Source organism: Poecilia formosa, unplaced genomic scaffold (assembly GCF_000485575.1).
Source record: "Poecilia formosa unplaced genomic scaffold, Poecilia_formosa-5.1.2 Scaffold5, whole genome shotgun sequence".
Lineage (NCBI taxonomy): Eukaryota > Metazoa > Chordata > Actinopteri > Cyprinodontiformes > Poeciliidae > Poecilia > Poecilia formosa.
In genome coordinates, this window is record NW_006799944.1 from 2,681,679 (window position 1) to 2,699,938 (window position 18,260).

Genomic DNA, 18,260 nt, shown 5'->3' on the forward strand with positions numbered 1-18,260 from the left:
TAAACATGAAAATCTTGTAATATTTTCCTGGCATCTCACAGTTATAAATTGAAATAAAAATTATGTAAATAAATACACAGAAGTTGAAAGAAAAAAAAAAGAAAACAAAACCATGGGAATGCTTTTGCAAGGTTTTGGGGGAAACGTCGCTGCTTCACTGTGTTTCTGGCTCACTTAAGTTCTCATCAACCAAAACCACAATTTGGTGTCCTTGTTAAAACGTACGACCTCACTGCAAGGAAATCTAAGGAAGCCACTGTAATGCAACAATGGGTGATTTTTAATGAGCACGACGCCTTCCCTGTGGTTTAAACGTCTGAGCAGAATTACTGGGGCTTACTGGTACGAGTTCAGACCGAGTCCCGCTAATAAGACGCAACACCTACTAATAAGCGCTTTAGCGGAGATATGTCTACGTTAAAAACCAGTGTGACTGTGCTGCTTTATCAGAGGCCACCGCGCTCATTGCGTCTCCCTCGGGGTTCTGAGCCGCAGTGAATTAACTTTACGTACTCGGTCCTCGGGATGCGAGCCAAACAGTCAGCCATCAATCACACCTTTAAGTTACACAGCGAGTCCTTCCAACTCTTCTCTTTTCCCACTTCCCTTAATCACTCAATCTCTCACACACATGCTCACGCACTCAAATAATTTCTCTTACTTTTTGGTCTGTTCTCTCCTCAAGTCATGTGTCTGACTCTGTTGTGTTTAGCTGAGCTGCAGGCACCAGCTTACTTCCCCAGCAAACACACCTAATCCAGTGTTTTAGAAAGCGCTCATGCAAGACGTGAGGGATTTCATTTTACACCTCCAATTGACTCCAGTGCAGCAGAACGAGGCTTGCATGTTAATTTGCCATCTGTCACAGTGTTGACCATTAAGTATGTGTGTTTTTTTAAGCTCTTCTCTTATCTTTAAGTTTCCCAATTTATTTCATATAATTTTCCTCTCTTTTCTCTGTCTTTGATCCTCCTTCGCTTGTTCGTCTGAATTCCGTTCCTGTCACAATTCGCGCGAGAGAAAATAAAAAGGGGGTGAGAAGGAGAACAAAAATGATGGCTAGATCAACAGATAATATGAAAAGAATGTGAGAGGAATAAAAGCATGAGTAAACTAAAGGAACAAGAGCGGACAAATCTGGGATGAGCTTAAAAACGGGGAGCGAAAAACGGGCTGACAAATCATGCGCCATCAATGCTGCACATAAATTGTTTAAAACGCATTCCTCTTTTACACTTTTCCTCTACAAACTGTAGTTTGTGTCTTTTCCTCCTCTGCGGGCTGAAGTGCTTTCCTGAAACGCAGTTCCTGAGATAATCAATCATTTGCTCTGAATTGCTAAGCAGCCTCACAGGACCTGCTGCTCCTTTGTGCCCATGCATATGTCTGTTCAGTCTGTATTTATGTGTACAAATGTGAGCGTGAAAAGGAATGAGCCGCTGTCCCCGAGGAAACCAGAGAAACCATGGTCAATACAAGCTACTGAACAACAATCAGAAGTATGGATTCCTCAGTGGTGAGTGCGCGTGTGTGTCCCTGGGAGATATGTGAGAACACAGAGCAATATAGGTTTAGCTGAACCGTGCACACTTTGATAAACTTTATTTCCAGCAGTTTCCCTAGCTAGCAAGTAAATAATTTGTTAAAGTGTATAGAATTTATTTAGACTGCCAGTCAAAGTTTTATCCAGCTGAACATCTCTGGATGCAGAAGAAAAGACCGAGTGCTCAAACTAGATTATGCGTGCTGCCTTGTTTGGGTAAAATGACTGGAGAAGACAATCTTGGCTAGATCCTGTTCAGTAGAAATGAGGTTTTTTTATATATATATATTTTCTCAAACATTTCTATGCAACCAGTCCAAGATTATTGTCTACTGTGAGTGGACTTGAAGAGTCATTCTGATTATTCCTGTTTGTGGTAAATTAGGATTACCAACAGTGTTTTTGTTTTCAAAATGTCAGAATAATTTCAGAGATATTTTCATTGCTTCCTTCAAATAGATGTATATTACTGTGCCTCTCAACAAGTAAAAAAAAAAAACATCATGGCTTTTATAAAGACTTCTGATAGATTAATTTACAAAAGTGAAGATAACTAAAGGCAAACGTGAATACATTTTAAAGCAAAATATGCTTTCTTGAATGGCATTGTGGGAAAATAAAAAGATATCGGTCAAGAAGAGAAATGTGGACCTTCACTAGTCTGGTTAACTCTTACATACAATTTCCAGATGCCTTGAAAGAAAACATAAAAAGTGAGATAACAGAAAGGTCTCAGTTGCATGCCCTGTGGTCTGACTCCACTAAAATCAAAGTGTTTGGCCATATGCTCATCATTACATTTGGAGGAAACAGTGGAACTTCAAGAACACTGTTCCAACTGTGTCATACGAAGACGGGGGCATTATGTGTGTGTTCTGCTGCAGAAGGTAATGGTGTAAAGTCACGAAGGGGAAACGGTGAGCCCATCAGTTATAGTGGTCTTGCTCTCAGGTGATCCTTTTTGGATCTTTTCCAAAGTACCTCCAGACCTCATAAAAATGTAATTTTTCAAACAAAAACAGAAAACGAATGCATTCTTCAGAAGAGACTTTTCCAAAGTTACTTGCGGCCAGGTCTTCCCATAACCATTTATCTCAGTGACCGGCTGATATCACAATAACTGATGATTTTACAGGAGTTAATTTGCATTTTAATCTCACACCAAAACCGTAGAAACTTTAATTCACTACAAGCTTCCCTCCATTCTGATTGCTGAGACTCCTAAGCTGAAGAAGTTGCACATCAGTAGATCATCATAAGACGCATACTTTTATTCCAAGCACCTGAGGTGTTTCAGTCTGTGAGTTATGTTTTTTTTTTTTCTGAAATGTTTTTATATATATATCCATGTTTTCATCTCTCGCCCATTTCCGTCTTGTTCCAGTAGCCCATTTGTCATCAAGGTCCTCTGGTTCCCCAGCACCTGACGCAGACCTTGTTTGGCCGGGGCGACGTCTGAGCCGGCATGTTATGCATATCAATGTCTCTCATGGTATGAGGTAGGTAGGCTTACACTTTTTTTTTTTATCTTAGCATGAAACAGGTCACAGTTACAGGAGGTCATATCCTGAAAGTATGTCAGAAAGTGTTTTTTTGTACTTTAAATGTACAGTTTTTGTATATCCTATTCCGCAAAAGTAAACGGCATGTAGTCACACCACCTTGGGTTGCATGACATCATCATCAACACAAATCCCATTACCTGCACTAAAAAGATGCATTTTTAAATGTCTTGATATCTCTTCCAACAACAAATTTGCTTGTTTCGCAGGTCAATTTAACAGGTCGCAGGTGTAAAAGGGTTCACAGACTATTCATGTTGGTTTCATTTTGACATCTCAAAATCTTGGCATTTTATCAGGGGTGTTTAAGCTTTTATATCAAATGAATTGTTGACTTTATCTACATGCTGAGAAGGCCAGCAGCTTTCTTTCCAAATAAAGCTTCACCTTGGGAATAAAAGGCTTTTGAGCAAATGCCTTTTCATAAATCTGGAGTTCAATGAGAACGCTTCTGAAGAAGAAGAAAAGACAATCTTTATTGCTCAAAAAGCTCTAAATATCTACAGTGATTGGGGGACATAACGTAATTGAAGCCACTCAAGCTCCAGCACACACACTTACATGACCTGACCTACCTTTGAGCAATGCAGTGAGGATGGCAAGGTCAATGTCCTGGTGACCCTCAGAGCCCATCCGGAAAACCGTTATCTGAGAGAAAATGAGAAAGACAGGCAGGAATAAACACGAGTAAGTGTCTGTTTTCAGAAGTGCCAATAAGTGTCTTTCCTCTTGAACTATTGTTGCTTCGGCAAGTGCATGAAGGCTTACAGTACAAAGAAAATCCAATCACAATAAGGAAGCCAGTGGAGTGCCTTCCTTTGCTGTATTAAACTCTTTTACTAAAAACACTGATGGAGAGAAGAGGACAGAAGACAGGAGAGGAGAATTGATTGGGTGTACTGCACAAAACACCGGACTCTTGTACTGTCGCCAGTCTCCACGGAAAAAACATCACAAAGCTGAAACCCAGTCGATTCAATGAGAGGAGGGCATGAGGGGATTTGAGACGAAGGGATCTGAGAAGCTGAAAGAAAAGCGTGGAAAAAATTGGGGGATCAAATGAATGGGAACTCCTGCTTCTATCCGGCACCAGAAACCATTGTTTCTTATTTGGTGTATGTGTGTGCGCGTGTATATCTCTAAAAAAAAAAAAAAAAAAAAAAATTTCCTCATCATGTACTCCACAGCTACATTTAGCTGGATGATCCACTGATGCCGTGAAGTCACCTGAGAGGGGAAGCTGAGGAATACCCCAGTTTCTCAGGGCTTTTGAAGTCACATTTGTTTGTTACAGTGCTGAGCTGCAACACGGATGCAGGGGCACGTACGCATGCATGCATGTGTGGGCACATGATCCAATGTATGAATGTGTGAAAGGCACCTTGGGGGATCTTTGCATGGAAGAATATGTGTGTTCTGAATACCTAATGAGCTATTCCTCTAATCCCTACATCCATCCATCTCCTCCCACCTCCATGCCTGCAGCCCGCCAGCCCCGCCCCCTTTCCTGAATAGCTTCATTTTGTGGAGCTTCAGGAATCTGCAGGCTCTGCGTCTGCGATGGTTGCTTCCCTTTGGGAGATGCTGCAGTGTTGTGGGTTAAGTCTGTGCACACGGAGCAGCAGTCGTCTCATTCATCATTTGTACGCCGTGTGTATGCTGATGGGACGTCGCTTTGTTTTCTGACGGAATAGTGACACTTTGGCACCATAAAACCCAGGTGGTAGAATATGAGGGAGTTTTCATAAGCATGTGTGTGTGTGTGTGTGTGTGTGTGTGTGTGTGTCTACACACACAATACAGCATCTCTTTGCTTGAAGTTCAATAGAGATTAGTCCGATTACAGTGGATATGTGTAAGCATAAGTCTTCCCAGTCAAATGATGACTCGGTAGCAAAAACACTGAAATGCTGAGGAGGTCGTTACTACCTCCAGGGAGAGAACTAAAACATACAGGACAGACCCCCCAGTCATAGGTGTTACTCTTAGGTGTTTCTTTGAAGTGTACGGTTCACATTTTGCAGTGAATGGTGCTTTTAGGGGATATTCAGGTGTACTTATGTAGAGTCACCACTGCAAAATAAATAGCCTCGGTGACCAAACCCTTCTACTTCATCACTTTAACTGAATGCAAAAAATTAGAAAAATAGGGATGTGCAGGATCAAGCCAAGTGACAGAGTCCACCCACTCTTTATCGGCCGGCCGTCTGTACTGTGGTTTTGTCACCAGACTTTCTTTCAGAGTTAAAAAAAAAATTATATAAATTTTATATTTTAAAACCTAGGATTTGCACAACAGACTGAAATAACAGAACACCTCCCACACCCGACAGAGGCGGCATCCTTGTTTTTGGTGTTTGACGTTGTGAGGTCAACAAGGATGAGCATAAAATCCTCATTAGAATGCCACTTTGCGTCTGTTTTATCTGTCTTGACACATAGCGACTTTTAAAGGTTAAACCATGTGCATATATATCTTTGTAATATTCTTTTGAGATCAAGGGAACAAAAAAAACAAAAAACAAAAGACAGTTTCAGAGGGACATGGTTGCTAGCTTACACTTAATGTTTAAGGGGATTTTTGTTCTTCAATAAGTTTTCATTAATAAAGATTTCTGTTCCGGCTATTTGCCCGTCGTTCCCTGTTGTTTTTATGATAGCATATCAGGGAGTTTCCCTACACACGTTTCCTAAAACACACACACTGGCAGGGTATTATTGGTTGCCTTCAGGACTAGGATGGAATATTGTGCAGCAGAAGAACAATAATTACAGAAGATGTTCACATTTGGGTCTATTTTCAGCTCCCAAATATGCCTCTACACAGACACCTCTATTCCCTTTTATTCCTCCGACCATCTGTTGCAGACACTCATCTCACAGCTCCTCCCACGCAACCTTACTATTGGACCGTCCAGTCCTTTGGCTTTTTTCTGTCTTCGTCGTCACTGTTCAGTTTATCCAATTACACCCTGAAGGTGACCCTTCGGGTACGGTTTACCTGTTATCACAGGGGATGTGCAGCATATCCTCTGTGACATTGCAATTGAGCTGCTTTAATCTCGACAGTCCTCCAGAGACTCGCCAATGAAGGCGAGCAAAATGTAAACAGACAGGTTTTCTATCCGCTGTTGTCCGTTTCGTCCGAGACACGGGTGTTGGGTATAGCACTTATTGCAAAACGAGCATATTTACAAATGTGGTGGACAAGAAAAGGTTGCTTCTGTGTTGAACTCGCATGCTTTTTATGTCCACGCTATAATTTCAGTTAAAAACAAACGTGGAGAGATAAAGATACGGTAAATTATCAATAAGATGTGGACGATGAAGTGAGAAGGAGAGAAGAGGAGGTTTGTTTGAAGCAGAAGAGATAAAAGAAGGATGAAGCTTTGACTCTGGACTGGAAAAAAACGGTGCAGTCCTTCTCGTTATGGCGCAGCTTTGTTGGGAAAATTTCTGCATCTTCAGCGTTGGTAATGTACAAAGTTTAAACATGCCGCACAGACTGAACATCACACTTGAGCGGTTCGAGCTCGTTATAAAACATTTATCTTCATTTGATAGCCAAAGAGCGTACTGATCTTGCCACACATTCACAGACAACTAATGGCCAACGCCACACGAGCAAAAACACTTTTCCAGTACACTGAGCTCTCCAAATCCTTTCGTGGACAATACTTGAAGAAGGTCAACTCCCACAAATCTCTGGCACTGCATTCATGTTGAGAACATAAGTGTAAAACATTAAAAACTACTTGTCTATTTGTTATGGGGAAAATGCTAAACGGTCGAGATTTTTTTCTACTGCACAGTAAACAGAGGGATGCTCCCCTGCCGATAATGGTTTTGTTCTGTCCTTGCATCTCTGTTTGTGTCTTTATCTCTGTGCTGTAGCTCGTTTTTTTTTGTTTTTTTTTCACTTTTCCTCCCTCCTCCAGCTCGCAGTCCATTTAAGTCACTCCTACTTTCCTTAATGTTCCTCGAACTCCTTCCTAGTTTCTCTTGTCAGGAAGGTTGAGGAACACCGTGGGCTGGAGAGTTCTATTCAATATTTAATCCAAATTAAACATATAAGGATGATTCTATGTTAAATTATTTATAGCGCACTCTGAGATGCCAACATGGCCATCTTGTGCTCTCCACCCCCCACCACTCATAAGGCAGGGGAGCGGGTGAAGAGAGGCGTCAATAGTCCAATAATTGGACAAAAAAAAATTGGCTTCCTACATTTTTGGCAGCAGCAGTTGACTGGTAATGCTAAAGGGAGCCCAGTCTTGCAGGCCTGTTTATGCTACCTTTTGCAATGAGGATGGAAATGAAATGTGCCTATGCAGAAACATATTTTTTCCTTAATAATCAGCAAAATAGCAGAAAAAAAAAATACAAGTGCTTGACAATTACATTTCCTGTGGAGGTTTTTCTCATCCCTGAGAGAATGTGTAGTTATTTTCCCATGTCACTTCTTAAACAATGCAAAAATATATTTATTTGCTACTGGAAGTCTGCCAAATGAAAACCTTATTGGTTGTGCAGGTAATAATAAATATCTGGAGCTACAAAGAGCAATTTGAAGCAAATTCGCTGGAGGGGACAATACACCCCGTCTTCCCTCGGAGCACCTTGGGATCCTCCAACCGAACTGGAGGCTGTTGCTGGAGAGAGGGATGTCTAGGGTTACCAGCTTGACCCTTTGTCTCCGTGACTCAACCTCAGATAAGTGGTTTTCAAAGATAAAGTACCCAACTCTTTGCAATACCGTCTGCTGACTTCTCGCACGCCAATAAAACACACACACACACACACACACAAGTCCATTTTCTTTTTCAATATCAGTTTGGATGGTAGCTATTTTTGTCGATATCTGACTTTTAGTGCTCATTTTCGATGTGACAGTGGTAACACTCTTGTTAGTTCACACACAGACAGTATCGGATCATCTGAACTTCACAGCTGCGACTGGCGAATGATTCACGCTCTGCTGTTCCGCTGCTCTTGTCGTTCAGAGGCTCTGTCAGTGTGAGCATCAGTCACTTGTTGGAATCCCGCAGAGGGTGAAATCAGTCCATTTACATGCTGCACAGCTATGACCAATTCAGGGCAACACAGAAAAGACTGTCTGTGAAAATGCATGTGTGCCTATTTCATATGCTTTGTTTCTGACCTTGTAGGATAGTGCTATTATAAAAGCAGAAGCACAAAAGAGAAGCGATGACTTAAAATGAATAACAGTGAAGGCTATTACTCTAATGCCTCTTTAAATGCTTGTCTTGCGGTTTTAGTAGCTCTGCAGGACTCCTGCTTTGCAATTTTGCAAAGAGTTAGATTTTAAGAAAATGCTGAGGTATGTGTATTTGCAGTTTATTAACAGGTAAATGACTAAATCAGTTGGGAAGTCCCCAAGCTGGCAGATATTTCCTCTATTTCTAAACACTTGGCTTAAATCAAGCTTGTGCGAAAGCAAAAACCAAACAAACAAACAAACAAAAAAAAAAGCAGCAAATACGCTAATATTGCTGCAGAGTGAAGACACAGTAAATGCTGCAGGCATTTTATACACCATAAAAAAAACATCACGCTATTATCTGTGCAAGAACAATGGTGCATGTGGGTGTGTTAGAAAAATATACAGTACCGCAGTGTGCTGGTTCAGCAGTAGCATGCCAAGACAAAACACAATCATGTTTCAGGTGCTTTACAGGAGATAACGTTGATTCTGCTCTTTCTTTGTTTTTTGTTTTTTTTTGGTGGAAGGTTGCTCACGTGAGCAGTGGAAGAAATGAAGAACTTCATCCACATCACAGGAAGGCCAAACATGCTTCTTCTTACGATTTCTTGTGATCAACATAATGAAACGCAACAAAAAGGAAATCACATCAAATATCTTATGAATTAACAAAATAAATGTTGATTTGTTTTGCACACTTAAAGCTTCTAAGTACAAGATTTTTAGAAGTATTCATTTAAAGGTGATGAGGTTTCTTTTTCTTTTTCTCTCTGAATTAAAACAAAATTGACCGCAGTACAATCTAAAACATGCCAGACACCAACCCGCACCTGGTATAATACATATCCTAAGTAGATGACCGACATGACCACACTCGGCGTGTAACATGACCTGTGTTTTGAGGTAAACACTGCCAAGGGGATACAAGGTACAGGGCAGCAAATGTCATCTGAATACATCTGCATCTGCTTAACATACTTAAAGGACAAAATAATATCTGTTATAATCCAAGTTTTACGATAAGGAAGCTTCATTTGTGCGGCGCGTTGCCACATTTATCCAGCAAACACCACAGTGTTAAGGGACAATGCCGTTTGCAGGTTAATGATGTGCGCGACGGCCTGACGTGTGTCAGACTTTGTGTTTTATTATTCCAGCTAAGCACAGCCCGTTTAACTGGTTTTTACTGCATCTGCAGGCATGAATATGTATGAGCTGAGGTGCTGTAATTGTGTCTGTAATGAGCTGGGTTTTGCATGTAGTCAAATATAAAGAGCCCAAGTGGAAAGGAAAATGACTAACCAGTTCCTTCTTCTTCATGCACTCCATGAGGATGATGAACAGATGTTGGGCCTGTGTGCGGCTGTATGTGAAGGTCTTCTGGATGGTCACCAGCAGCTGGTCTCTAAGAGACTCATTAATTATGCTGTAAAGAGAGGAAGGAGCGGGAGAAGAGGGAAAACGTGAAAGAACAAAGTCAGATCGAGGAAAACAAGAATATTAAATCTAATTATTGCTAAATAAAACCAAGGTTGACTGGGACTCTCGAGTCCAACGTGAGATGTTAAACTAAATATAGGAAGCTGTTGTAGCTGTGGTGGGTGAATTTCTAACTATATTACTGTAACGTGTGCAGATGTGAGTGCATACCCTCCCTCCTCTGAGTATTTGTGTCCAAAGGCCAAGATGTCTGAGGCTCTCCCGCTGCCATCACACACCACCACAGGGACCGGAGGAGTGTCCCTGAGGTACTCCAGCACAATGGAGATCACATTAGGGCCTCCCTCCACGATAAGAGCCACCACTGGTACGCCCTGGCCGATCCCTGCACAGGAGAGGCGAGAGACGAGGAGTAATTTTTAGGAAAGGAAAGGAAGAACAGACAGAAACACACACGGGGGGAATACGAAGACGAAAATAGAAAGACGTCACTTCTTCTGCCAGATTGAACCAGTTCTCAGAAAAACCTAATAATTTATGATCAACATGATAAAAAAAACAAACAAACACTCATTTATTCTATCAAAACACTTTGTCATTACAGTAGAAAGTTTTTCAGAAACACTTTGTCATATTCATCCATAAGGAGACACATGTGCAACAACAATAATACACATTTTTGTTGTATTAGCAATATTTTTAATAGAAAATACTCACAGACACTAATGTCCAAGAGCAGTCGGATCATGTTGCGGTAGCACTAAACACAGCCGTGAACTGAGGGAACTCGGATCCCCTTTGGAACCATTTTTTTTTTCTGTATTAGTTTAACAGTCTGAACACATTCCACCCCGAGACAGTGAAGGGCCATCCACTGAAATAACACGACTCCCCTCAATGTCTCCCAGCTAAAAGCATTCTATAAACCTTGTTTTATTTTTGTAATTTCCAGCACATAACCAGAATACGAGCTGTAACGTGGTTTACATGCTTACCTACTTAATGAGGCGGTGCGGTGTCATAAAGGTGTGTTGAAAGCTGACAGGTCCAGGCAACAGTAGGATCTTTCTATGCTGTGTCATTTAATCTTCACAGTGTGTGTGTGTGTGTGAGAACTCCCTGAGCTGTGTGATCTCACTCATTATTTAATCCCTTTCGCTTTCCTCTTATTATCTGTCTACCTAAACTACAAAATTAAAACTCATCAGGTGTTTTGGAGCAAATACCCCCCCAAACATGCATATACTGTATAAAGCGAATCATAACTTTTCCGATCTCTATTTAACCTGAATGTAAGATATAATATCTTCTGCTCAAGGACAGAAGGCTAGAAATGTTTCGTTAGAACAGCTCAAATAATACCTTTCAAAGAGAAATCAGAACTGGCTTGAATCCGTACACGTCAAAGCTTTACATAGCTGAAAATAATGTTTTCAAGGGCACAGAAAATAATCAGTTCATGAGTTAAATTAAAACTTAGTGCATTAAAAACATGCGTAATTTTGATATGAAGGGTTTTGCCGAAAGCTGTTCCTAACTTTAACCTCCTGTCTGTAGTTGAATTGTCATTACCCCAGTGAAAGTCCCAAAACGCATGCAAACAATTAGGTTTATTTCTGTCACTCCCTTCAAGGGACTCAGTGGGTTCACTTCTTTAAGCCATATCCCCAACATCTTGCTCCTTCCATTTTCTGATCAAATTTTCCCCTCCACATCCATCCACTCCTACCCCTTTCTGCTTCGCATGGTGCTTGTGTTTTATGCTGCTGGTTTGTCTCTTCTAATTCAAAAGCCATGTCACTGCCTCATCTTCCCCTTATGCACTCTCGTCCTCGTCTGCATAATTCACAGAAGAGAGGAAGCACCAGCGCACAAATCCATGCCTACTGTATGCACACACTGGGGCATGCAAGCGCTCCTTTTCGGGATTGCACCCACGAATGTGCAGCGCCTCGCGCAGCCTTGTGTGGCCTTGCAACAGGGACAGTTACATAAGGAGAATATTTTAGGGGTCTTGCCTACTTCAAAGAGATACCGCGTCACTGTGCCATGCCACATCACACAGCCGTACATCAACGGGGCAGAATGCGAAAGAGCGGCAAAGTGGTGACTTGCGTTTTCCAAAAAAAACGATTTCCCATTTCCTTTGGATGTCTGCTTGTCCTGTTCTTTCCTGCATACGTGTTTGCATGCGAGGTTGCAGCTGCGCGAGATCAAACATTGATATTGATATTGATGACTTTGGAGCTTTGGAGGCGATGTTGTAGTAGCTAAAGTGGATTTTTGTTCAACTGAAACCCACCGAGGAGCAGATGAGGAGGAGAAAGCACAGCTGTGTCATGGTTAATTGGGAAAAGGAAACTCTGCCTGTGTGCACGCAAACACACACACACACACACACACACACACACACACACACACACACGCACACACACAAATCATACAAATACTGAAAAACACTCAACTTAAAGCTTCTGCAATACTTTCAGTAGAAGCCACCTTTTAATTAATAACCACAAGCTTCATAATTTAATTATCTTTGTAGAACATTAGACATTTTCATTAAATGATATCAGAAAAACACAGAAAAGCGAATGATTGTTTTTTGTGAGCCATATTGCCGCACTTCTCAAACTTGACTGAACCTGATTCGCTGCGTGCCAGCTGCTCATCTCTCAAGCATTGTTCTGCTCTAAAAAAAAGCATGAAAGTGTTTTCCAAATCTGATCCGCTTCATAACTTAACATCCTCAGGAAAGCCTTAATTCACACAAAAAAACAAACTGGTTACAAATTAAATCTTGGTCAAAGTCTAGCCTGCTCAAAACTGTTTGTGCTTAGCAATATTTTCAAAGACACTCTAGAGTCCAGTGGGTATTACAGTCAAAAGCAAGTTTGATTGATTCAGAGAAAAACAAACCAATTACAGTAAGTTCTCAGATTTGGAAAGCACAAAGAGTCCAGTGAGACTTTTTATGCTGGTTCGCTTGTAAACGACTGATTTAACTGAAAGGGTCATTGATTGTGAAACTAAATTTTCTTCAAGGTAAAGTTTTGCCTTACATGGGCAGATGCAGGTTTCTGTTAGATATTATTGTGGTATAAAAGGAGAAGATCATACGCTGATCTTCCCTGCCCATAAAGCTTTACTTTATCTGGTTGGATTTCACTCACAACAATGAGAAACTGATACCAGATGTCAGATTTGCTTTGTAGAAAAGATTTGATTTAATATTCTACCTTGGCCCCTCCCAAGGTTCTAATTTTCTTTGTGAGAAAAACCATTTGACACTGAATTAATTATTTGCTTTTGACAGTAACTCTCCCACATTTACCGACTATTAAATATGCAATAATGAAGTGTTACTTCCCGGATAAGGATGTTTTTGTGTGCAGTGACATATACGGTGTTCTGCACTAGGATCCTCCTTCTAAGTAATTGGTTGCGACACAAAAATATTCAAGCCAATCATCAATCAGCAGCAGACACAAAGGAGTGCACTGCTGAACCATTTGGCCCCATAGCAACAATTGTTTGTTGTAAAGGGATGGACATCTATTGTAAAGTTCTTGTGATCTGAATATTTGGTCACATTGGTTTATAGGAAAGAGCTGCCAATTTGTTTATTTCAAAAAGATTTCGTATTTAGGTGATTATTAAGAGGGTTGAGATATGTGTTTTTTTTTTGTTTGTTGTTTTTTTTTGAGGCTTGACAAGATAAAAAAAATTGAGTTTACTTTGGGGTCTTTTATTTGTTTTGTTGGCCTGAGAAACTAAATCCCAATGTGTTTTCAAACAGAAGATAAGCAGCAAATGAATGGCCTAAAGGCAGATAAAACATTTCAGATAGCCATGCCTCATTATCTCACCATCTAGACTTATATTAGTCCCTATTTCCTCTAGAACAGCTAAGGTGCGTAATTACAGCGGAGAAAGAAATTGTTAAACAACTAATCTAGTTACGGTACGAAGCTACCGAGGGCTTTTTGTCGTGTCGACTCATTATTGTTCAAGGTGTTATTGTTCTGCATCTGCTAACAGAAGGTCTCATCTTTCTTTATGTCTCACTCTCAAAAGCAATCCCCAGACATATAAGGCTTCTTTGTAAAGTGTTGAGAATTTATGGCCAAGTGCTGCTGTGGATGATTAGCATCTCCCATGGTGGCAATGGATACAGATTGCCTAAACACAGCAGTCCACGACTGCCAACAATAAATTTAGCTTCCAGAAATATTATTTCCCAAATGTATTAACAGCCTAACAGACTGTACGCTGTGATGCCGATGAGGATTTTTACCAAAGAAATCTGACAAAACAGAGATATTGGCGTGAGTCGAGATGTTTTCGCCATTTGAATGTCTGATGAAGTAACCTAAAAAACTACATATATCTTTTTTTGTCTAACAGTACCTTGTTTTGTGTCAAAGTGATTGTGTAAAAATAATCCTGGATGCAGTTTGTAGACATTGTTGTAGCTTTTATGTTTTTGTTTGTTGGAAATAGACTTATATGAAGTGTTTTGGTTGTGTTCATAATTTCTGAGCAGCATGGCAGAGCAGGGGTTAGCGCTGTCGTCTCACGATATTGAGGTCAAGAAGTCCTGGTTTTTTAGGCCTTGGCTGGAGGCTTTCTGTGTGGAGTTGCCACGCTCTCCACATGGATCCACGGGTTTTCTGCAGGTACTCTGGCTAGTTTCCATGAGGAGATTTTCTAGCTCTGAATTCCCCTTAAGTGAAAGTGTTTCCATGAATAGTCACTCACTCTCTGTGACGGACTGGATCTGTCCAGAAAGTAAACTGCCTCTTGGCCAATGACTGACCAGAGATGCTCCAGCTGTCCCCTTTTCTTTTCCACTCAGCCCAGAAAGCTGAGACTAAAATTGTCTAAAGAAATTCATGAAATAATAACTTGGGAAGAGCTTTAGTTCTGTAAGAAATGTGCTGTATATAACCAAAAGTGAGTCAATTGTGAAAAATGAACACACATGCAGTTACCGTATTTTCCGCACTATAAGGCGCACCTAAAAACCTTCAATTTCCTCAAAAGCCGACAGTGCGCCTTATAATCCGGTGCACCTTATATATGGACCAATATTGAGCCACAACGGAAGAAGGACAGAGACAGTTAATCTGTGTTACCCAGAAAGCAGTTGGGCGCAATATCGCAACAGCAACAGCAACACCAACACCAACACCGTGAGTGAAACAATGACTGGGGCAGGCTACTATATAAAGTACTTGGGGACCACTTTTTTGTTATTACACGTATTTGTAGAATATAGGTTCAAATACGGGGGGTGGCAACCGTAACTGTATCATCTCTTCTACGCTCCTTATATATGAAAAAAGTTATAAAATACGCCATTCATTGAAGGTGCGCCTTATAGTGTGGAAAATACGGTACTTTGTATTTAATGATCTGTAGTCTTGGATTGAGATAAAAATTATTGTTCAACAGTGGAAAAATGTTTTGACAGAGACTCAAATGCTTAACATTTGTATTGATTTAATGTGAATTATATCATAAAGATTACTCAATAATAATAATAAAAAAGTTCTTTGATGCAGTAACATCAGTAAGACATCAGCCAGGAAATTAAAATTTGGGTGTAAATCTGTCTTTCAAAATAGTAGTTCTTTCAAATACTAAAGAGATGTTTGCAAATTTCCAAATCTGAAGAAAGCAAAATACACTGTGCTCTATTTATTTAGCAAAAAGAAATCAGTTTAGTAACCCTAAGCAATATAAAAGAAAAAAGCTTTGGACAGGTTCATTGTCCGACAATGAGATAAACGGTGGTGGTTTTAATAAAGTTTAAATACCCAGTTCCAACTTCATGTGATGTATATATTCTTCCAGAATATGATGTCCAGGAAACAAATAATTATTTTTTTTAATGCTCAACTCTGTACAGAAACATTTTCTGGATCTTTTGAGTCTCTAAAATGAGCAAAAGTGTGAATTTTGTTTATTCCAAACCTAAAACTGCTGAGACTCGTGAGAAACTGTATTTCTTAATCTCTTACTTTCCATTTCTCATAAGAAAAGAAACAAAAAAAAACAGCAAATATAATTTCTTTAATTCTTGCTGTTGAGAATTGTGACAGAAATATGTAACTTATTCTACTGCACACCATGTATTAAGATTTTTTTATATGCTAAATGTGTAAAAATGTGGATGCACTTAAGAAAAGGTTGAAAGTAGTTCAAGCTTATAAATGTCTTCATTCATCCATCCTTGCAGACGAGAAAGTAATGAGGAACAGCGGGAAATTTTGTAGAAACAAAAAGTAGGGAGAACACGAGACACACATAATGTGCTTAAATGGTCCCAATTAAAGACACCAGCGATGACTCATCTTCCCTGTTTGAGTGTAGAGCCATGTTTTAGTTGTGTGGGGTTTGCCCTTGTACATGGGAAATAAGTATCAGTGTTTGGAGGAGGAGTACTGGATAATGAAGCTGCTTCATAACTCAACAACAAATGAGAAAGTGCTGAAAAAATAAAATAACATTAATAAAATGATAACATAAGTGTATATCCTCTCTAAAACCTTTTCTCACTTTTTTTTTTCTAATATTCAAATTATTCTCCAACCTGGCCTGTTATTTAAACCAAATAGTTGTTTTCCACTATCAACAGAGTGGCACCATAAACCAACATCCGTCATACTGCAAATTGCCCTCTGTTACAAATAACATAGGAAGAAAAGCTTCCCCAACATTACCTTCTTCCACATGAGATAGTTCAAAATGTGTAATTTTATTTTGGACTGAGCCAGGCTACCCCTGTTTATGTCAGGATTTGTCAAAAAAAAAAAAACTCTCTCCGGAATGAACAACAAAATTCAGAGACTCCATGTTTTACCACATGTAGGTACAGAGGTGGTACCTAAACCTCTGGAGTCACCAAAAACCTAAAACCTCTGGAACCGAGTCATAAACTTTCTGATTGCAAGATGACTACTCTTCCCACAGCCGCCCCACTTAGGATGCTCATATATTTTTTAAAGCACTTTATAGTTTCATCCCCAGATGGCCAGAGAATCTTTGAGAGCAGAAAGAAATTAAACAAGATGGTGGCATGAAGGAAAAGTAAATATGCTCCCTCTTGATGGAGTAGGACACTGTCAGTTTTACACCCTTCATCTCAGCATGCTAGCACTATAGAAAACAAGACCACAGCAAAGGCAACACACGCACACACACACACTTAATTATTTCATGTTCACACGGGAGTACAACATATTTTTAAATCTGCTAATATAATAAACTTGTGTAGTCACTGCAATAGCATGCTTTATTAACTTGATTTTTGATGTTTGAGTTTATTCTTGATGTTCTGTTTTCATAATTCTGGAGAACACAATGTCCATTGTACATAATATTGATTTCTGATAAGTTCTCTCCGTAATGAATAACCTATTTAATCTTTTAACTTGGTTTATGTTGTGCAATGTTCTGGACAATAAGATAAAAGCACCTAACAGTGACTGCTTGGATTTCCACCTACGATCCATTTCAACTGAACCTCTTAGCCATACATGTATATTTAAAATGTGGTCGAAAAACCTTCACTCACACACAGTTTACAGTCAGCAAAGGGCTCCAAAACCAGTAAAAAGCTTCTAGTGAATCAAGATGTTTGCCCTCATCCACTTTATGCATTTTGGATCAATCAGATAGCTTTCACACATGAAAAGAACTTAATGTGAGTGCAAATCCACCAACCAAAGCGCAAATGCTCCCTGACCTTTATGAATGAATATTTACCCACAAAAAGGAAAAATCAGAGAAGGTGTAAAATGCATTAATGTTCTCGAGACATGTACACGCTGTCAGGTTTGATCCATTTTAGTTGTGTTTGGGTCAGCTGCTTCTGGATGAACCTTCTTGCAAATTCTGCTCACTGCGACGACGTCGCATGGAAATTTGTAGTGATGTTCTCTCCCAAGTTGACTGGGTGAACTGGGAAAAATTATATTAAATGTTTGCCAGGTTGGCTACAAGTGCAAAGAAGACTTTTAATGGGTATTTCTTAACAGTGATTTTCTTATTACTCAAAGAAGGCAAGATTTAAAGTGCACTACAAAAGGTTTTTATGTATTTACATTCTCCTTCCTGAGCTGTGGATCTGTGCAGCTTTTCCAGAGTTACTTACAAACTACATGCAAAATTCAATAAAATATATTAAATTGAGATTTTAATTAGGTGTATCAGATCAACGAAGATTAAATAAAACTCTGGCACAACTGCTTTGTAAATTATATGAAAACAATATGAGTACATTTCCTTCTAGTTTACAAATAAGCACAACCTTCTTCACATATGATGCTAATAAACATCTGGTTGTAATATTAAAAATCTAAATTAAGGTCTAAAAGTACTACTACTTTTATAAGCATCAATTTCACAATTTTACTTTTTTTTTGTCTACTGTCTTCCTACACACCAGAGGTGTAAATAATAGAGGTGCAAATAAAACTGGTCT

At 39.7% G+C, this 18,260-nt stretch overlaps 1 protein-coding gene across 16 annotated transcripts in view; it reads right to left on the reverse strand.

Moving 5' to 3' along the window:
- The window catches only part of trpm3 (transient receptor potential cation channel, subfamily M, member 3), a 141,700-nt gene that overhangs the window by 34,509 nt on the left and 88,931 nt on the right, over positions 1-18,260 (reverse strand). For all 16 annotated transcript variants that reach the window (XM_016677168.1, XM_016677138.1, XM_016677160.1 and 13 more), the window contains exons 7-9: positions 9,980-10,154; positions 9,632-9,755; positions 3,681-3,753 (exon numbers count right to left, since the gene is read on the reverse strand). In XM_016677168.1, the coding sequence (XP_016532654.1) occupies positions 3,681-3,753; positions 9,632-9,755; positions 9,980-10,154 (372 nt within the window). The remainder of the gene's footprint in view (positions 1-3,680; positions 3,754-9,631; positions 9,756-9,979; positions 10,155-18,260) is intronic.